At 41.4% G+C, this 22410-nt stretch overlaps 1 protein-coding gene across 1 annotated transcript in view; it reads left to right on the top strand.

Annotated features, from left to right (window-relative positions):
• BOD1L1 (biorientation of chromosomes in cell division 1 like 1) overlaps positions 1-22410 on the top strand; it is a 2284811-nt gene that overhangs the window by 372059 nt on the left and 1890342 nt on the right. The window contains exon 3 of the mRNA XM_044062584.1: positions 18119-18309. Coding sequence (XP_043918519.1) covers positions 18119-18309 — 191 coding nt within the window. The remainder of the gene's footprint in view (positions 1-18118; positions 18310-22410) is intronic.

Genomic DNA, 22410 nt, shown 5'->3' with positions numbered 1-22410 from the left:
AGACTTTGTTAATCAGGCTGACTGAGGGCAACCTGCCAGCAGATTACCCAAATGTAATGACTGCAACAGTGAATATACTCGAACATCTACATTTATGGTAAGTGTACACAACTGTACTTTCTTTGCCTTACCCTTTCGGCTATCCACTGCACCAAGAGTGTTCACCAAGTGCCTAGCTCCAGTTATAACCCATTGCAGGCTACAGGGTATCCACATTTTCCTTATTTAGGTAACTTATTTATCTTTGCAGTCTCTCTCTTTGAAAGTGTCAGGAATCTCTCTCTCTTGGGTGAGAGATCTCTTACACAAGTTGGGATTCCAAGAAAACATTTAAAAGCCTTTTTGACTGCTTCACACAGGATTGTATTCCTGGGATGTCAACTGGATACCTCAGTCCAAAGAGGTTTTCTTCCACAAATAAAATAGATCTATATCTAGATATATTTTTTAAGTTTTCCATTCAGACATCAGTCACTGTGAAGGAATACCTCAGGATTTTGGATCTCACAGCATCTATGATTCTTATGATACTCCTGGCACGTCTCCATATGAAAAAGATACAGTGGTATCTGAAATCTGTTTGGTCTCAGCACCAACACCCTTTATCTTTTCAAATCCCAGTGCTGGGGTTTGTCAGAAGAGAAATGATTTGGTGGTGCGACAGATATCTTTAAATCCAGATCTCCCCTTCTTCCCTCCCTGTTCCCAAGCAGTCAGTAACTACAGACACCTTGGACTTTGCTTGAGCAGTTTCAGGAGGAATAAAGGTGTTGGGGTGTGGGATACCAAGGGCAGACACCAGCATGTAAATAACAAGGAGAAGCTTGCCCTGATCAAGGCACTTGACTCTTAACTGTTTTTTTTCCCTGGGATCTGTTCAACTGGTTGCAGACAATGCCCCAGCCATGTTGTACATCAACAATGAAGGTAAAGCCAGGTCATACCCCGTTTGTGGACTAGCCATGGTAATGTGGGATGTAGCTTCACAGCACAATCTCACTCTACAGGCATCCTATATTGTGTCAGAGCAAAAGTGTGTGGCAGTACCAGAGCAGACCCTCATGAAGGGGAAACTAGATTGTTCCATCTGCGGAGAGTTCCTCAAGTAGACCTCATTACTTCCTCTCTGAATAGTCAAATGGCAAAATTCTGTACCAGGACTCCATGCAAGAAGGCCTGGAAGACAAATGCTTTTTCTTTTTCTTGAACAGGAATGTTCCTGTATGCTTTTCCACCCTGTCTACTAATATCCAGGATACTTCTGAAGATCCAGAAGTAATCCCCCAGGACCATTGTGGTGAGTCCCTTCTGGCCCAGGCAGTCGTGGTTTTCCCTTCTTTTGGAAATAGCCAGGATCATTTACCACAAGTTGCCTCACAGACTGGATCTACTCACACAAGAACATGGGTGCTTGATATATCCCTACATCACTCAACTTCAAATGACTGCGTGGTTGATAGGGTCCTAATTCCTTTTAGGCACCTGTGTACTGAAGATATATGGAAAAGGTTTTATAGTTGATGCCAGCAACATAACCAGCACCCATTCAGGGCTATTTGTTTTATGGTCTCACAATATTTGTGTAAGTTAGTATCCTAGCATGTCTGCCCATGGATTCTCCTTTCAATGCAGTCTCATGTCAAAATGTTTTTGAAAGGGGTTTTGCATAAGAGAATTACAAGAAAACTGTTGATCCCTCCTTGAAATGTGCTCTGTTTGAACCAGCTAACCTGGCTGACTTGAGATTCTTAACCTGGAAAACAAGTTTGCTGATTGTGCTAACCTTCTGCAGGAAGGGTATCTGAGTTGCAACCTCTTATGGTGAGTCCTTCTTATCTCTTTTTCCACAGAGAAAGGGTTTCTTTGAGAAACAATCCTCCTTTTGTGCTAAATGTGGTATAAGTTTTCTGTGAACGAAACTATCCGTCTCCCCATTTTCTTTCCTGCACCTCAAAATGAAACGGTGAGTGAAAAAATCACACAGAAAAACAATTGGTTAAAAAAAAACAAACAAAAATGTAGCAAAGCTAGACTTTCCACTGTGTGTGATACCTTAAACCTCTTGTATCAGAAGCAACATGGGATATATGCAAATTACCCTGTAAGGATATCAAGTGTTTTAGCTAAATGGCAATTTTGAACGTCCATGACGTTTTATTTTTACTTTTAAGTCTCTTTATGGACAATTTCAGGCCATTAAAGCCAAACCCCTCTAGCTGTGGACATGTATGTTTCTGCCTTCTTATGGCATCATCAGCACAACATAAGATGAATGAATGGTGTGCTAACATTTGGAAACACAGGGTTGTCATACCAAAATGATATCCATATCCACATTATAAAAAAATGCAGCAAAGCTGGTAAATGCTTCAGTCTTCAAAAGTAACACTCAGAAAAAGTCCATAAGAGTGAGGCAAAGCAAATAGGCAGTTGATGTTTTGTACCCAAAGCCAAAGAAATCTCAGAAATAAAAGCAGAAATCTGGCATTTATTGAACATTAGCACATTCACAGTATAAGTACTGCTTCTTCAGAGGTTACATCTAAGTCAAAGCATCAAAACCATTTATATATAGCAGTTAATTAAATCCAGTCAGCAATGGGTGGATACCAGTTAAGTAGTTAGAAACATCTATTAAAATTCCGACATTAAAATGTATTTAAATAAACCCACATTATACAAGTTTCATATGAAATACACTGAACTCGTACACAAGATAAAAATCTGAGTTACTAAAATCACACACACACACACACACACATATATATATATATATATATATATATGTAAATATAAATATATATATATATATATATATATATATATATGTATATATATGTGTATATATATATATATATATATATATATATATATGAAACAATATACAGGAAAAATCATGCCCTAAAAACATTGATCTATCCAATGGTCTTGCTTTAAGAAGGGGTTTGAATGCCACCTTTTTATTTAGACCATGACCCATATCAGCCCTAAGTCTAGCTATCCATTTTGTCTCAGTGGCTTTAGTAAAATTATGAAGGTCTCCACCTCGTTCATTTGCAACTACTTTTTGTACAACCTGAAACTTAAATTGATGTTCTAAACCACTATCACCAACATGTTTAGCTAAATCATTACTGGTAGACTTATTCCTAATAATATATACATGTTCGTTAATCCTGTCTGTCAAACATCTATTTGTCTTTCCAACGGAGAATGAAGTGCATGTTAGACAAATAAACTACATTCATAGATCTACAGTCTGTCTTGACTTTAAACTTAAACACTTTTATCAAGTCAGGGTGTTCAAAAGACCCTGACGAATCAATATAGCTGCAAAAATTACAGTTCATACAAGGGGTAGTAGCAAAACTTAAGCCACTAGATATGGTGTCCCCTGTGCTAGGATAACAGCATGCATTTTAAGGATTTCTTATTTTTAAAAAAAAAAACTGGGCTTATCACCAACTATATTCTTAATTTGTGTATTGCTGGTCAAAATGGGCCACTATTTCTTAATTACATCTGTAACTGAATTTACATTACTGATGTAATATAATGGCATATGCCCTGTACTGTTAACAGCCCTATTTTCTAGTATTGATTCTAACTGTTGGTCCAAAGTGGGAAATATGGTTTACCTATAGTGATACATAATTGTGTCAGTTCACGTAATGAAATGTCAACATCTCTGTCATCATACCCTCTTTACTTTAATCTGTCTTTCAAACCACCCAAATCTGCTTCAAGCATACCATCATCTGGGTTCGACCTTGACACATCCTAAGACCCTGTCCTTTAACTATGTTCTTAAAAATATGTCCAGGGTGCATGCTTCTGTGAAGCAAGTTGTTCCTTGTACATTTTTTCTTAAATGCATTAGTTCCAAACAACCCAGTATGGTTTCTAAACACTTTTATGTCTAGAAAATTAACCTCTTTACTAGATACATTAATATCAAACCTAAGGAAAGAAGTACTAGAGTTAAGAGTTGTAACAAATAAATTCAACTCTGTTTCTGTACCATCCCAAAGTAAAAAAAGATCGTCAACAAAGCATCTATAAAAGACAACCTGTTGCCATCTTATTGTTTTTAAGAAAGTATCATTCTCCCACCGGGCCATCACTATATTGGCATAACTATTGGCGGATGATGTACCCATAGCCATACCTTCCCTTTGTAAATAAATCTGTTGGTTGAACAGAAAAACATTATTTTCAAGTATAATTTCCATAAGCATACAGATCAATTCTATATTAGTATGTTCATATGAACTCTTCTGTGACAAATATTCCCTTAACATCTCCACTCCTACATCATTAGGTATAACTGTAAATAAAGAGTGGACACCCATAGTGACCAATAGTAAATTGTTATTAGGTTTCTTCCTCTCATTCAAAAACTTATACAAATCCATCAAAAATAGTTTTGAATCTCTTAAAACATATTTATTCAGATCCAATATTTTTCTCAGATGTTTTTCCACATATATAGATAGCGACTCAGTACACCATCTACAATCTGAAACAGTTGGTCTGAATGTTAGATTGGAAGGGTGCTTGTGTACTTTTAGAAGCCTGTATATAAGTGGAATGACTGGTTTCTTTACAACAAAAAAGTTTTATACATATATATATATACATATATATATATATATATATATATATATATATATATATAAATTAATGCTTCTACAAAGCAAAGAATCATGCAATAAATCATGTACTTTCAAAACCATCCTGTTAACATCATCTTTAGTAATTTTCTTATAAACAGAATCATCTCCTAACATACTTCTCATAGATTTCATATAGAACTCAGAGTCCCTACCCCCTTTATCAGCGGGTCTGATGGTTATTGTTTCATCCATCTGTAGTGACCTCAGGGTGACCCATCCATCTGCATTTAAATTATTAGCTGTCCTCATTTTTTCAAAAGGAATCGAGTAAAAATAATTCACACACATTTTAGAAAAGGCTTCTAGCATTGGATGGTTTACTGGTTGAAAAACACTAGGATTTTTAAACACATTATTTCCAACATTATGGTTATGACCCGTAAAAGTAAGTCTTGACATGATAGCTCAAACATTTTTAAATCAGTAACAGAATCTGTTATATTTAGAGTCTGAGTAGGATGTAAGAAAGGCCCTTTTGCAACAAGGAGAACTCACCAGGTGTGAGTCGTTTAGAAGAGATATTCCAAATTAAAGATAGTCTCTGCCTGACCACATCTTTTTTATTGTCTGCATATTCTCTGTTTCGTGTTGTAGTTTGCATTTCAACCTTCCCCTGCTCTCGGATCGTTCCCTGTTCGACTGGGCATCTCAGCCAATATTTTTGCTCAGTGTGATGGGATATATGTGAAAAACTTGTTCTTCTACCGATACTGTATCTGAAGCCAGTAAAGTTTGCTTACCGAATGGGCAGCAGCTGGTCGAATAACTTCCTTTTGGTGCTGTAATGAAACAACATTGACATCTGTTGTTTGAGATAAAAAGGTCTTCTTTTGAGCACCTAATTCTTTCAGAGGATGTGGGCGTTTGCCAAGCACTTCCTGCACATCGCAAGCTGTATTACCATGTATTTCAGTATTAGTGTTAGAACACCTGCCATAGTTCAGTTCTCAGATGTAGTACATATAGGTGGATCATCGGAGTTTTTACTAATGCTTCTGTTGGCATTTCTCAGCCAGACAAAAATATGACCATCAGCAAAGTCTTTTCTGCCCCTTTCAATTTTATTAAACTTAGTCGGAAGTAGCCTCCTTTCATAGGGGGTAGCTGATTCAGTGAGAGCACTCATTCTTTCATCCATATTGTCATTGGGAAAAACATTACACATTTACTAAAAAAGTCAGCATAAAATCAATAAAACATCAGCTCAAGTTCAAACCAGGCACAATACTGACTTACAAGTTCACTCGCTGGATCACTGGTAAGCTGTGCTAGTGTGTAAAAGAAACAGCCAAAGCTATAAATCCAAAGCGAAGTTCCACATTAAATGGGATGTTTAAAGTCTATGCAGACCAAAAAACAGTTTATAGATGTAAAATGCTGACAGTCTCTTCAAGCAAACTGGAAACAGACTTGGAAATTAGAAACTTTCAATAATTCCAAAACCTTTATTCAAGTATAAAAGGGGTAAGCGCTTTCGCCAAGCGGCTTTTTCAAAACATCAATGACCAAATGCAAATAGTTGAAGCTTAGCTCTAAATTTGACTTCTGCCATTTAGATAATAGCTGAGGGTATCTGTCTCCATATGTAGGCATTTTTAGAATCCTTAAGCCTCATGTGACAACACAGTGTACGAGGCAAGCTTCTAAATTATAACGCTGGGTTTGCCAGTGTTTCAGCTTAAGATACCATTCTCAGTAGCATGTATTTCAGCCAATAGTTGTCAAATTCAATGTCCATATTCTCAGAAGACTTACCCTCTAAGCCTGCTCCATTCTCAAGCAGGGGGTTATTTCGACTCTCTAGACAGTTAACATGATTTTTAGTAGTGGCAGCATAGAGTACAACAGGAGTGTAGTCCAATTCTATTCTTCCAACGACACCTTCAGCCATTGCCCTAACCAGCCACAGAAAAGAGATACAAATTGTAAAAAATGCAGCAAAGATGGTAAATGTCTCACCCTTCAAAATTAACACACTGAAAAGCCCATAAAAGTGAGGTAAAGCAAATATGCAGTTGATGTCTTGTACCCAAAGTCAAAGTAAACTCAGAAATAAAAGCAGAAATCCAGCATTTATTGAACGTTAACGCTTTCACGGTATAAGTACTGCTTCTTCAGACATTACATCCAAGTCAAAGTATCAAAACCATTTATATATAGCAGTTAATTAAATCCAATCAGTAATAGGTGGATATCAATTAAGTAGTCAGAAGCAGCTGTTAAAATCCTGACATTAAAATATATTTAAATAAATCCACATTGTACAAGTTTCATATCAAATACACTGAAGTCATACACAAGATAAAAATCTAAGTTACAAAAATCACACACATATATATATATATATATATATATATATATATATATATATATATATATATTTGTTTATAAGAAACAATATACAGGAAAAATCGTGCACTAAAAACATTCGTCTATTCAATGGTCTTGCTTTAAGAAGGAGTTTCAATGGCACTTTTCATATAGACCATGACCCATATCTGCCCTAAGTCTAACTATCCATGTACAAGGAACAACTTGCATCATAGAAGAAGCATGCACCTTGGACGTATTTTTAAAAACATGATTAAAGGACAGGGTCTTAAGATGTCAAGGTTGAACCCAGAGGATGGTATGTTTGAAGCAGATTTGGGTGGTTTGAAAGGTAGATTAAAGGAAAGAGGGAATGATGACAAGGATGTTGACATTTCATTACGTGAAGTGACACAATTATGTCTCACTATAGGTAAACCATATTTCTCCCCTTTGCATCAACAGTTAGAATTAATACAGGGCTGCTTGACAGTACATTGTGTATGCCCTTATATTATGCCAGTAATGTAAATTCAGTTATAGATGTAATTAAGAAATACTGGGCCATTTTGACCATCAATACAGAAATTAAGAATATAGTTGGTGATGAGCCCAGTTTTTCTTCTAAAAATAAGAAATCTTTTAAACGCATGCTTTGTTAAACCTAGTACAGGGGACACCATATCTTGTGGCTTAAATTTTGCCACTACCCTTTTATGAACTGTAATTTTTGCAGCTATATTGATTCGTCAGGGTCTTTTGAACACCCTGACTAGAAAAAAGTGTTTAAGTTTAAAGTTGATGCAGATTGTTGCTCTATGAATGTGGTTTATTTGACTGTCTGTCTAACATGTACCTCATTCTACGTTGGAAAGATGAATAGACGCTTGAGAGACAGGATTAAGGAACATGTATATAGTATTAGGAATAAGTCTGGCAGTAATGCTTTAGCTAAACATTTAGTGATAGTGGTTTAGAACATCATTTTAAGTTTCAGGTTGTATAAAAGTAGTTGCAAGTGAACGGGGTGGAGACCATGAGAATTTTACTGAAGCCACTGAGACAAAATGGATAGTTAGGATTGATATGGATCATGGTCTAAATGAAAAGGTGCTATTGAAACCCATTCTTAAAGCAAGACCATTGAGTAGAACAATGTTTTTAGTGCATGATTTTTCCTGCATATTGTTTCTTATAAGTAGCATTGTCACCTCACAGTAAGACTCTGTCCGGTTCGATTCTCAGCTAGAGCGTCTTCTGCGTGGAGACATGCATGAATGGGCGTACCTTTGTTGAAGGTTGTGCGTCAGGCCTGGCAAGCCGGTACTTAAAAATCAACTGCCAGTCATTAGTGGACCAGAGTTCCGCTGTGACGACCCCTAGCCGGGAAAAGCCGAAAGACGCAAACAAATTGTTTCTAAGTATGTGATTTTTGTTACTTAGATTTTTATTTTGTGTATGAGTTTAGTGTATTTGATATGAAACTTGTATAATGTGGGTTTATTTAAATATATTTTAATGTCAGGATTTTAATGGATGTTTCTGACTACTTAATTGGTATCCATCAACTGCCTATTTGCTTTGCCTCACTCTTATGGACTTTTTCAGTGTGCTATCCATATCCCATATTGCCTCTGGTACAGGAGGTTTAAGGCATCACACAGTGGAAAGTCTAGTTTTGCTAGATTTTTGTTTTTGTTTTAACTGATTGTTTTTTCTGTGTGACCTTTTCACTTATTGTTTCATTTGTTTGTTGGGATATTTTGCAGACACCCTAATGTTTATGGATATCAGTTTGGTATGACAACCCTGTGTTTTCAAATGTTAGCCAAACATTCCTCTTATGCTGTGCAGATGCCATAAGATGGCAGAAACATGCATGTCCACATCTAGAGGGGTTTGGCTTTATTGGTCTGAAATTGTCCGTAAAGAGACTTAAAAGTAAAAAGAAAAAGTCATGGACATTCAAAATTGCCATTTAGCTGAAACACCTGATATCCTTAAAGGGTTTTGTTTGTGTCTTTCGGCTTTTCCTGGTTAGGGGTCGCCACAGCGGAACTCCGGTCCGCTAATGATTGGCAGTTGATTTTTACGTACCGGCTTGCCAGGCCTGACGCACAACCTTCAACGAAGGTACGCCCATTCATGCATGCCTCCATGCAGAAGACGCTGTAGCTGAGAATCGAATCGGACAGCGTCCTACTGTGAGGTGACAACGCTACCGCAGCACCACCACCGCGGGTAATATCCTTAAAGGATAATGTGCATATAGCCCATGTTCCTTCTGATACAAGAGGTTAAAGGTATCACATAGTGGAAAGTCTAGCTTTGCTAAATTTTTGTTTGTGTTTTTTGACCCTCAAAATGAGAGAGAAAGGATACTCCATACTTTTGATGTCCTTGGACTACTCGGGTACTGTTTTTAACTAACTAAATCTTGGAGATTTTCTGATCAGTGGTTCATTTCTTGTTTATTATGAAGTAAGAAGAAGGGACAAGTTGTGTCAAAACACAATATTTGCAAATGGTTGTCTAAGGCTATTACCTTTTGCTATACTCACCATAACAGAATTATTCTAGGCAGGGTCAGTGTCCATTCTACCAGGGCATCTGGCTCATATGTGGCTTTTTGGAAAGTGTCATATTCTGGAAGTGTTCTAGAAGCTGCCACATTGTCCTCTGCACATGCTTTTATAGAGCACTGTAAGACTGAGTTGTTTTACACATCCAGAACAGGCTTTGCTCAGATCATTTTCCAGGGGCTCCTGGGCTCTTCTCCTTCCACCTCCCAAATATAGTTAGCTGTGGTAGTCTACCAGTATAGCCAAGGCTACAGTGATCAGTATGATGAACTTAGTACTTTTGTGTAAGTAAACTTACCATAACAGTAGATGTTTGAATGATTAATGCTGCAGTAGCCACTCCCTCTCTCCCACTCATCATACCAGTTGTGTTCTTTTTTTGTGTGCGCTTTTTATACCAGGGTGTAGATATTTATTTTTTGTCTTATTCCTAGCATTGTCCTTTCAGGGCTCTGTCTCTCTGTGTCTGGGCATGGAAGCTCTGAAGGGCTTTGCACCCAGACTTGTCTCTTAGTCAGCTTATCTGAAGCTGTCTGACATTCTGGGTGAGTGGAAGGTACTGAAGCTGCCTGTCTTTTATAGCCTTAGCAGGATATAAACCATATAGCTAATGCTACTGCAGCAATGATCATTCAGATGTCTATTGTTATGTTAAGTTTACTTACAGAACTGTACTTTACCTATCATAGGGGTGTGGGATGACCAGGAGGGGCCTTCATTCAGACAGCCATAAGGTAGTTTGATTTGTTTTCTTTACACAGTACTATCGCTATGCACACTTATCTGACTGCGAAGAGTGCCCTCTGATATATGCAAGGGGCATTCTCTCGAAGCAACCCCTTCACCAAAGCATACGAGGTGGATTCCCTGGTCTCTACCAAGAAAATTACATCTTATCCGGTGTGCTTGCAAATACTTGCAACCCTACCTACCCCTCTGGCAGAGGTGAGCAGACCACTCACCTTTTCTCCTCCCCCCCCTCCCTACCTGGCTTCTTCCAAGCTGGAGGCACTAATTTAACCCCAGTTGCCTAGGTCACAGTAATGGATCCATCCCATTCTCCCACAGATCCAGGCTTTCCATAAAGTTTCGTTCTGGTTGCTATCTTCGATTTTTACATAGGATTGGACTCTTCTTGCCATGCCTTAATTAATGTGGCAAGTTTCACTTCAAGCTTTCTGTAAGAGATTCTCTTCCTTCCTTGGAACATATATTTCATATTGGAAAAAAAGTTTTTTTACCCTTTCAGCCAGATGTTTCTGCATATCAGTAGTTTATGTCCAAGAAGACCTGTTTTCTACTAGTAGCTATGCCAAGAGAATAGCAAAGTTGCAGGCTCTTTCTGTTACGCTTACACATCTAATTTTCCACAAATAAAGGGTGGTGCTCAAAACAGATCCATCTTTTATGGCAGAAGTTATTATTGAATGCTGTGTGAATGCTCACACACTTGCCAGTAGTTTTCCTGAGTACACTTAATTGAGGTGAATATCTGCTTTAATGTACCGACCCCCTCAGACATTTCAGATTTTATGTGAATAGATCTTTCCACAATGGTTATTAGTATCTTTGCTAAACCAAATCTTGATTGGAAAATTTCTAAGCTTACCCACTCCTGATAGTTAACCAGTTGCACCGAATTTCACCATATTAAACAGTCGTACCTATTTTTTTCCTTTTTTCATAATGCTACTATTGAAGTCTTTTGTGTTGCCATACTCTAGTCTAGTCTTTGAGCAGCTTTCCATTTCATGACTATACCTGTTTTGCAATCGTTTGTAAACTTGGTTAGCCAGATGCCCTTGATGTTGGCTTTGGCTTCAGAGAAGCAGATGCCTAAAAGGAGTGGACCTAGCAAAGAGCCCTGAGGAATACCACTAGTGACCAGCCTCTTTGTTGAGGTGGAATGCCTATTGTATCTTTTTGAGTCCTATCTGAGAATCACTGTGCTATCCAGTGGGTAACCTAGGTGTGTGTAGAGGTGTGTGGCTAATTCCGTGAATTTGTCTACAAAGCTCAAAGGCATATTGTATCAAATGCCTTGGCCAAGTCAAGGTTGGCTGTATGCTCTGTTTTCCCCTCATCATTTGCTTTGGTGACCTTCTCAAAGAATTCTGCCAGGTTGCGTAGGCATGATCTGCCCTTGATAAAACCAAACTGAGTTGGATCCAGTGTCTGAAGATTTCTATGTCATTGTTAAACATTTCCATGGTAATTATTTCCATGGCTATACGCCTGACATTCTCGCCAGGAAAAGAACAGATTATATCAGTACTGCATAGACCACTGGTATGTGATGTTCTTCATGTTTCACTGTTGCAGTCATCACTTTTGGGTTATCTGCCTGCAGGTAGCCCTCAGGCGGTCTGAATACCAGAGTCTTGGGATTTCTGCGTCTGATGCTGTCGCTTCTTCCATGACATCAGGTCGTCAGGGGTATAAAACATGCAACTGACGCCATTACATCAGTCTTTCTTGCCGTGCGGTGCCCGAAGCAGAAGCATTTCGCAAGTGCCAGTCAGCTGACTCCTGAAATTTTCATTTTCGAGCTTCAGACCTGAAGTCTTCTAAAAGATAAGTACCCCGTTGGGAATCCTTTTTTCTTGCTCTAACCGATGTCAGAAAAAAATAATAATTGTCTTGCCTATGGAAAGCAAATATCTCATAGAGATTTTCATTCTTACTGCGTCACCTGTTTAGGCTCAGACCACGACGTCCCTCGCTGTCGGTTTTGTGCCTTGTTCGATGCCCGAACTATCCGTCATAGGGCAATTTTGCTAGCTAAATACTTTCGCTCTCGATCTCCGTAATAAGAAACGGTGTCGGTAAGCCGTCTGACTACCGATCTTCTGAAAAAATGTAAGGATAAAGACAGAGACAGACCACATAGGTCCAAATCTGCCAACAATGCTACCGTTAAGCTAGTCGCTAGGCCGCCGGTACTCAGTGAGGTGCTTACGTGGCACCTGATACCCACTTCTGCAGATTTGCAGGCCTCTACTGAGACCCATTCGGTATGCCACGAGATGCTTCTTCGACTACGGAACCTGTGGATGTCTCTACCTTGGATGAGTCCGGAGCCGCTGTGCAGGCACCGGCTTTTGAGGGTGTATTCAGGCCTACTGATTTTCATATTAAACCGATGACTTCGTTGCAAGCCAAAAATACTGAATTTCTCAGGCCTAAAGTTTGCACTACGCCTAGGAAACCGACGACCAAAGCGCATTCTCGGGCCCACAGGACTGAAAAACAAATGATTAGAATGGCTGAAGACCTCATTACCTTAATTAGGGGAAGCCAGCCTTTCCCCTCAAAGAGAATTTTCCTTCTGATTCTTCTGATCAGGAGTCTGATATCTCTGTTTCTTCTGACTACCAGGACATACCCTTATCTACCTGTGAGGATTCTGATGCAGAGAATTCCATTCCCTCTGCTTCTCCTCCAGAAGATTTTTCTTTTGGTGAAACCCTGCAGACCCTTAGGGAGCATTTCCGCTGGGAAAGCCAGGACTACTTTCAGTCCAAAAAGAGACTCGGGGGAATTTTTAAACCTGCTTCAGCACAGGGCTCTAGCTATCTCTCCTGTTCTGGAGATTGTAGGCGATGTCTTCTTGGAATCCAGCCTTACCTCGGATACTTTGCCTCCAACTCCCAGGAAACCTGACAGGTACTATAGAGTACCTGACTCTCACTAATTCCTTTTCAAGAATCCTACTGAGTCCAGAGACCATTTCCCAAGGACCAAAAGGCATTAAGGCTGCTACTGCCAAAAATCCTACCCCTTCTGACAGGGATTCTAGGGCTTTAGACAGATGGGGTAAGAAGGTATACACCTCTGCTACTTTGGCCATTAGGGCTTTAAATTGCCAGTTTCATATGTTAAAGTATCAGCAGCATATTATGGGGCTAATTAAACAGAAAATGATGTTGATTCCTGACTGTGCAGAACAAAGATTTACAAGAGTTACTGCATTCTGCTGACCAAGTTGGTAAACATACTTTGCAGTATGGTTTTGATACTTTAGAAGCATCTTGTAGGGCCGCTGTCACTGGGTCTGTTCTTAGAAGGCATGCTTGGCTTAAGGAACAAACCTTGCCAGATCATGTCAAAGCAAAATTACTGGATGCACCCTTAAACCAAGAGCACCTATTTATCAGTAAAGCAGAAGTTCTCAAAAGGATGGAGGAGAAAGCTAAATCTATGCAAGCTGTTGAAGATTTCTAACAAGTACAACCACCTAGATTCAGTAGGCATTGGCCTTCAAAGAACTGGTCCTTTCTAATCCCTTCCAGGCCTTCTCAATCCAAACCCAGGGGCAGCAGACCCCGAAGACTTCACTCTCAGGTTATGCACAGATCTAAGCAGTGGGGTGCTCCCACGTCCAAAACAGGGAGTAGTAAGCCCACCCTCCCATGGTAAACTTGCACAATGACTAATCCTTAACTCCTCCAAGCCTTGCTCAAGTACTTGCACCTTTAGGAGGAAAACTCACCCTGCGTGCAAAAAACTGGGAATACATTACCCAAGACAAATGGGTTTTAAACATTGTTTCCCTAGGATACAGATTCTACTTCCACTCACTCCCAACCCTAAGTGGATGGCCAGACCTCCCCCCAAACCAGTGGGTGGAGGCCCAAATGCAAGTACTTTCTCTACTCAGCATCAAGGCTATTCAACCTGTCCCAGCAGAACAAAGGGGACAAGGCTTTTATTCAAGACTGTTCCTGGTTCCCAGAAAAGAAAACTTCTGGCGTCCTATCCTGGATTTATCTATTCTAAATACCTTTCTGGTGGTTCCAAAATTTAAAATGCTAACTCTCAAACAACTGCTTCTTATGCTAGCCAAAGATGCCTGGTTGGCAACCCTAGACTTAAAAGAGGCTTACTTGCACATCTCCATAAGGGAATCTTGCAGGAAATAACTTCACTTCAGGGCAGGCTGTATGCACTATCAGTTCACTGCACTTCCCTTTGGCTTATCTACTGCACTGAGGGTATTCACAAAGTGCCTAGCTCCAGCCATTGCTTTTTGCAGGCAGAGAAGTATTCAGATTTACCCATACTTGGATGATTGCCTGATTCAGGCGAAAAGTCAGGACTTGCTACTACAGCACCTGGCATTTGTAAAGAGACTTCTAACTTCACTGGGGTACACCATCAACAAAAAGAAATCACACCTAGTACCCTGCCAACAGATTGTATTCCTGGGAGCAAGCTTGAACACAACTTCCCAGATGGCATTCCTCACTCCAGAGAAACAAATTTATTTGACAACTTACTTCAACATACTAGCCACAAAAACCCAGCTATCTGCAAGGAAAATACTGCAAGCTCTGGGGTTAATGGCCTCTTGCATTCTGTTAATTCCATATGCAAGACTGCATATGAGGAAACTTCAGTGGTATCTAAAAAGTCTATGGTGTCAACATTCTCATGACCTGGAAACAATAATTCCTATCATTCCGTTTCCAAGGGCAGAATTCCTTTGGTGGGCAGAGGCCTGCAGCCACAATAAGGGACTCTCTTTCACTCTACCCCCTGCTGCCCAACCCTAACAACAAACGCATCAGACTATGCATGGGGGGCTCACATGGCAGGGGAGTGCATTCAGGGCAAATGGAACCCAAAGCAGATGCACCTGCATATCAATCAAAAAGAAATGCTAGCTGTATAGAATGCTGTGACAGCCTTCAAATGTCTTATTCTTCCAGGACAGCTATTAGTAAAGACAGACAACACCACAGTTATGTAGTACATAAACAAGCAGGGGGGAACACATTCTTACCCACTCTGCAGACTAGCCATGGCACTGTGGAACACAGCCTTGAGCAACCAAGTGCACCAACAAGCTCAGTTCCTGCCAGGCAAACTGAATTCACTGGCAGACGACTTAAGCAGAAATCTCATGGACCCACACAAATGGAAACTGGAACCCAAAATATTCAAGCTTTTGGGGAACAGATTATGGACACCAGTGTTGGACCTGTTTGCTTCCCCTCAGAACTATCATTCCAACAAATACTGCACCAGAACTCCCCACAGCCAAGCTTGGAAGGTGGTTGCCCTGTCCTTTTCCTGGGAAAGTCTTTCAGTCAATGCCTTTCCCCCTCTGCTTCGACTCTTGAAGGTTCTACTAAAGATCAAACAGGACAATCCTGATTGCATCAGACTGGCCACGCCAGCACTGGTATCCTCTTTTGCGCAATCTGACAGTGCTACAACCATGGCACCTGCCTCAGACCCCTTCCCTGCTGTCCCAGCAGGGGGGACAAATTCTGCACCCTCAGCTTCAGACCCTGAACCTTGCAGCCTGGCTAATCCCCTGAACTCACCTCTAGCAACCTTCAGTAAGCAGGTGCTGGATGTCATTCTTGAGGCAAGGAGGCCTAGTACTAGAAAATCCTATTCAGAAAAGTGGAAAATATATTGTTCCTGGAGCCAGTCTCAGGGGATGGGCACAACTATGCCCAGCTTACCTCCTATACTAGATTACTTAACAGAAGTGCTCCACAAGGGCCTGTCCTTTTCTTCAGTTAAGATTCATGCCTCTGCCATCTCAGCTCATTATAATACTGAGCCATCCCTCTTCTCTCATCCACTGGTAAAACAGTTCCTTAGAGAGGCCAAATGTTTAAGACCCCCCCAGGAGAGCTCCCACTCCAGCCTGGGACCTTAACTTTGTATTGGAAAAACTTACACTTCCCCCTTTTGAACCGGCTGCTATACCAGAGTTGAAATTCCTCTCATGGAAAACAGCTTTACTTCTAGCCATCACTTCAGCAATAAGAGTATCTGAACTGCAGGCCCTTATGGCAGTGGAACCCTTCATTATCTTCCATGCGAACAGGGTTTCCCTCAGGCCTAACCCATCTTTTATGCCCAAGGTGGTGTCTAGTGTGGCTTTAAACCAGTCCATTCATTTGCCTACTTGTTTCCCTAATCCTCAAAATAAAGGGGAAAGGATACTGCATTCTCTAGACATGCACAGACAGCTTAGATTCTATTTGGACAGGACTAAGTCTCTCAGAAAATCTGACCTGCTGTTAGTCAGCTTTGCTGCAAGGGCAGAGGGGAAGGCCATTTCAAAGCAAACTGTATCTAAATGGATAGCACACTGCATTAATTTTTGCTGCAAGCACCATGGAAAACCTACCCCACCGGGGGTAAGAACACATTCCACTAGGGCTACATCTACGTCTTCTGCATTTCTCAGAGGAGTCCCTACCAGGGACATCCTGAAAGCTGCAACCTGGAGCTCTGTACACACTTTCACCAAGCATTACCACTTGTCTATCTTTTCTAAATCCAGAGCTGGATTTGCCACAGCAGTCTTACAGGGCCTGATTGCCAGAGCTAATGCTTCTTAATCTACCTCCACCCTTCCTTAGCTTTGGGAATCAACCCAAATGTGATGACTGCAACAGTGAAACACGAAGAACATAGTACAGTTTTGTACACTTACCATAAATGTAGATGTTAGAGTGTATTTACTGTTGCAGTCCTGGTTACCCTCCCTCCAGCCCCCTGATTGTCTTTACTTTCACTTATCGTTTTTGGTTTGGCATGGCTTATATTATTTGTATTTGCTTTTTGCTGGGGGTGTTCCACACCATATAACTGTTTCCTATTTTGGGGGCATCTGACATCTGGGGCAAGAAAAACTGATGTAATGGCATTAGCTGCATGTTTTATACCCCTGACTACCTGGTTTCATGGAAGAAGCGACAGCATCTGGCACAGAAATCCCAAGACACTGGTATTCAGGCTGGCTGAGGGCTACCTGCAGGCAGATAACCCAAATGTGATGACTGCAACAGTGAATACACTCGAACATCTACATTTATGGTAAGTGTACACAACTGTACTTTTCATACTCCTTTAGTACACTTACCATTAATTTTTAGTGGTACTTCAGCAGTAAATATAATGATAAACTTTGTACAGTTGTGTGAGCATACTCACTATATGTTCAAATAGAAGGATAGCTTATAGACACCCTCCTATGCCCGAGCTTCCTTACCTTTGGGAAGGACTTCTTTTTCAGACTCTTACTTATGCAGTGCAAGCAGTCTTGTTTTGACAAGTTCAGTTCTCTGAAAGAGAACTGAAGATGACTCAGGATACTTTTCCCTTTTGTGTTGTACATCGTACTGAAGTGTGCCACATAGGAAGAGTCCAGCAGGATGTCCAAAGTTCTGGAAGGCAATTTGGATAGTCATATGTCTGCCTGTGGCATGCTCAGCATTCATTACAAATGATACTGCAGCAGTGATCCTTCTACTCAAACATCTACTGGTAAGTATGCTTTCATCAACTGTACTTTCAGCATCTTCTGACATTTGAGTTCAAACAGGCTTTTTGATTTATGTAGGGATTGATAGTGCATTTCATGCATGGATAGTGTATTACATTAATGATTTACTTCCCTAGTGTCTTGAAGACATTTTTAACAGTAACTAGGCTCCTGTTTTTTGCATACTGATTTGTAAAAGTTGATGCATTCAGTAGAGACTTTTATTGTAGTGTGTTCTTGCTTTGACTTTGTTTCAGGTCTGGAATGCTTGAAGCAGGCGTTGACAGAATTGTTTCCCAGGTTATTGATCAGAAAATAACCCATATATTTAGACCACAGGTGGAAAAGGCTGTTCATGAATTTTTGGCTACTTTAAGTAAGAAGGATGAGTCTCCAGTTAATACAGCCCAAGCAGAAGATTCACAAGATTCTATTTCTGCTACCCAAGGTATTTGGTTGCTTCTATTCATTTTTCAGCTAGTTTATTGTTAGTTAGCTAGTAAAGTTACAGAAGTTTTCAGATTTCATGTAATGCTACTGCTGCTGTCAGTTTTTGCAGCTAGAAGGAACACACTGAGGAAAGTTAAGTGATATTCAATATTCTAAGCTAGGTACATAGATCCTCAGGTCAGTTGAAGAATTATTAGTATGACATGAACTTTGAAGTATCTTCAGGTTGCAGTTATTTGCAGAATATCATATTGGTTCTTTTGTGTGGTTATTCATTTTCTAATGTTTCATGCCCTTGGCAAATCTTTTAACGCATTCACATCTAAACAAATGTTGAAAGTCATATCCTTCCTTCACTACTGAGCAATACAGTACGTGAAATATATTTGCGTGCGCATTTAATAAGAAAATCTATGATGTTCAGCATTAGATCAATGTTGCAGTACCCTAAGTTATTCGAGTCCCCCCCCCCCCCCCCAAGTGTTCAGCTTTTCAAAGTTTACAGACACCTTTCACATGCTCTAACTATCATGAGCTGGAGCAGTGCTGCATATATAAAGGCAGAGCTCCAAAATCTAAAGTTTGTTTGCTGACAAAATGCACTCCTTTGGGCTTCTGAAACTGTCATTCAGTTAGTGATCCTTCAGAGCAGGGCAGAGGAGTCCTGTCTTTGAAAAAAAAAACTTTCCACATAATTATTTTTCTGAGGAAAACAACTGATTTTCCTGTGAAAGTTTGGCTTTGCTGGGTATGAAACTTGTATGTCTAGGATTGTTGCATTTCTTGGGGTTTTATTTAATGTGTGAATGCTTGTGTGCACAAACTGTAAAATAAAATCTATTTTTGCTAGTGTTTCCTACATATGTATGTTAGTTTTATGTTCTAGGGGAAAGAGATTGTGGTTTTGGAGATGGTCATTGGTTTTATTACCTTAGAGCCACTTTTTTGCTGTGATGAGGTTTACGGACTTTCTTAAGCTTTGCTACCCATCTTCAGTGCTTTCTTCTTGGCTGAACCTATGGAGCAGTTACAGGCATCCTCAGTTTTTCCTTCTCCCATCCACAAGAAGAAGAAACTCATTTGGGAGTGTTTGGGTTTTAGGCCAGCTCTGTTTGTGCCTTAGCTGCCAATGGGTGACTGTTGTGGCCAGATTTGATTCCTTGAATCACTTATCTCCCCCCCCCCTCAGTCCCCCTGGTATAGCACCTACAGCCACTAAGGACTAGGGTAGAGACAAGTGTTTTGTGGCTGCAGGGTTACCCATATGGGTAAGGGAAGAACACTGTTGTTGGTCTCTGGGAAGGGGTAGTGTGAAGGTTTACCGCATAGCCGGGAAAGGGAGCCTGTACCTCGTGATAATATGCCTTCTGTGGGTCATTCTTTTTCCAGGAAGTTTCCCTGGAAAAGAAAACTTCTTCTTCTTCTTTTTTCAGCTTTTCCCGGTTAGTGGTCGCCACAGCGGATCATCTGTCCACTCATGATTGGCAGTGGAGTTTTACGGTGTCGAGTTGCCAGCCCTGCGCTCAACCTTCCACAGAAGGCACACACACGCACCCACTCACACCTCGGGCCAATTTTAATGTGTCCAATCCACCTACAGCATGTATTTGGGATGTGGGAGGAAGCCAGAGCACCCGGAGGAAACCCACGCGACCACAGGGAGGACATGCAGACTCCGCACAGAAGGCACCCCTGCCAAGGATCAAACCAGAGAACCTCTTGCTGTGAGGTGGCAACGCTAACTGCTGCACCACCGTGGCCACCCTTCCCTGGAAAAGAAAACAAAAAGCGAAAAAAAAGGATTGAGGTAGTCCTGCTAATGTTTCAGTGAACAGGAAAATATTTGCTGTGATTTGCTAGGAAGCTAATATCTGCTTTTATTTTACCAGCTACCTCTTCAGGTCAGAAAAGGAGAGTTTCCCTCACTTTCTGATTTTAATCCTCAGTCAGAAGAACGGGGATTGGAAGTAGAATGTTGTGCTTTAGGATTTTCTTCTCAGCTTGAAGAGTTTGATTCTGAGGAAAGTGTTACTTCAGATCTCTTTCCAGAAGATTAAAGAGGTTTTTCAGAGAGATTATAATGACATTTATTTATTGTTATTTGTTACATTGGATATTCCTAAACCTGCCTTCTGTTACATCTGCTTTAGAGAATGTTTTTCTCACAGCTTGTAGTTTACCTGTCAACCACTTGCTGTGAGGAAATTAACAGGTTAAATAAGGTAACATATTTACAAATATTTGATGTTAAGTTGTCAAACTCGCCTTCATTCTTGCTGGATGGGTTCGGAGCCGATCCTCGGCTCCGACTCAGCACTTGCTAAGCTCGAGAGCTAATTTTACCAGCTCGAGGCAACCCTATATCCCATGATGCAAGGCGTGACTACCCCAGATCTCGTTTGCCGCTTCGCGAAGAGGTCTCCTTTTACCAGCACAGGTAAAGTTTAGTATTTTATACTAAAGTTCAGTCATAAAAAATTTTCCATTTTCCTGATTTCCCTTCTTAAGAGTTAGTTTTAACTAATATCTAACTATCTTGCCCTATATTCCCTTTCTCCTTTATATAGGGATAGTTTTTCCTCTCTTCAGGCCTTAAGCCTCCCTTCCATTAATTTTCTGTCAGGGAGTGTGTGTGTGTTTTTCAGTTTTCCCTATTTATTATTAGATAACTGTGTGACTGGTGTGTGTCTGTGTGCTTTGTGTTTGGCATACCATGTAAAAAGAAGTAAAGGTCTCAGGCTTCAAGAGGTGTGACTCGTGCTGTCAGAAAATGTCTCTGACAGACGGTCACACTTCTTGTGTGTACTGCCTGGGGCCTTTACACCTGCAGGACTCCTGTGCTATTTGTCACTCCTTCAGCCGGAGAGTCCTGCAGGAACGTAGAAACAAGTTAATTCTACGTGGCTTGTTGAAGCCAGAGGGTTCCCCGACCAAGACTGGGTCGGCAAAACCCTATAAGCCACCTAAAGCCCAGGCTGTGGTTCCTAAGCCTTCGGCGGTGGCTCTGACTCCTTCGGAGTCGAGATCGGCTCCAGCTGGAGCCGATCTTTCTACCTCTGAAATTGTGGTATCGGCGCCATCTGGCTCCGATACACTTGCACCTATGTCGATGTCGGCTCCGGCCGGAGCCGACGTCTCCTTGACCATGACTGGTGCCGATAAGCTGTCGGCTCCATCTGGAACCGAAGGGTCTTCGGCTCCGATGGCACTTTCCAAGAAGAGATCTCGGTCCCCTTCCCTGGAGTCGATTCGCTCGGCTCCGGGATCTCCTCTACTTTCGGAGCGGAGCCATCGGAGCCCATCTTCAAGGTCTTCCAGGCTGTCAGACCATGACTTGGAGAGAGTGGTAAGTAGACTGCTGAAGTCACAGGCATTGGCCCAGATGCTCCATAGCCCATCTCAGCAGACGACCGCTATCCCTCATCCCCCTGAAATTCCTCCTCCGACTCTCCTTCAGAGTTCTGAGACGGAGCTTCTCGGAACGTTGACCGTGGGTGCGCCGGAGCCGATACTTCCCCTGTCGGCTCCGTCGTCTTCGACTCCGATTTCCTCCATGAGACCTTCCTTGGAGGGATCCGGTCGTCGGGTCTCCCTTGTCAGCTCCGAGGGGGCGAGTGGCATCGGACCCTTGTCCAACCCCGCTCTCCCTCTTGGAGCTTCGGCATTGGTGAGCTCAGCACCGACATCGGCCTCGGAGCCTTCTCTTTCGGTGGGACCGGGGATTCCTGTCTCTTCGGAGCGGGAGTCTTCTGGCCTCCCTGGGAGGGGAGCCTTTGAGGTGATGAGGAGTGTTCTAGCCCCGGAGCTGAGTCAACGGTCAATTCCATTAGCTCCTTCCTCTTCGGTGCCTGTTGATGTCTCTTGCCATTCTCTTGTTCACGGACCCAGAGATCCATCGCCCCAGGTTTCCCCATTGGGAAGAACTTCCTCTTCCGAGGTTTCTCCTGATCCTTCCGGAGAACCCCCGCGTAAGAGGACGTGCAAGAGGAAGCACACAGACTCCCCCGAGTCTACGACATCAGATACCGACTTAGATGAGTCGGAGGGTTCCCCACGGTTTCCCTCTGAGGATGTCTCCTTTTCAGACATCCTGGAACTC

The sequence above is a fragment of the Protopterus annectens genome, chromosome 2.part1 (assembly GCF_019279795.1).
Source record: "Protopterus annectens isolate FY-2018-M chromosome 2.part1, PAN1.0, whole genome shotgun sequence".
NCBI lineage: Eukaryota > Metazoa > Chordata > Ceratodontiformes > Protopteridae > Protopterus > Protopterus annectens.
The sequence above is the reverse complement of the archived record's forward strand: the minus strand, read 5'-3'. Positions and strand labels throughout refer to the sequence as shown.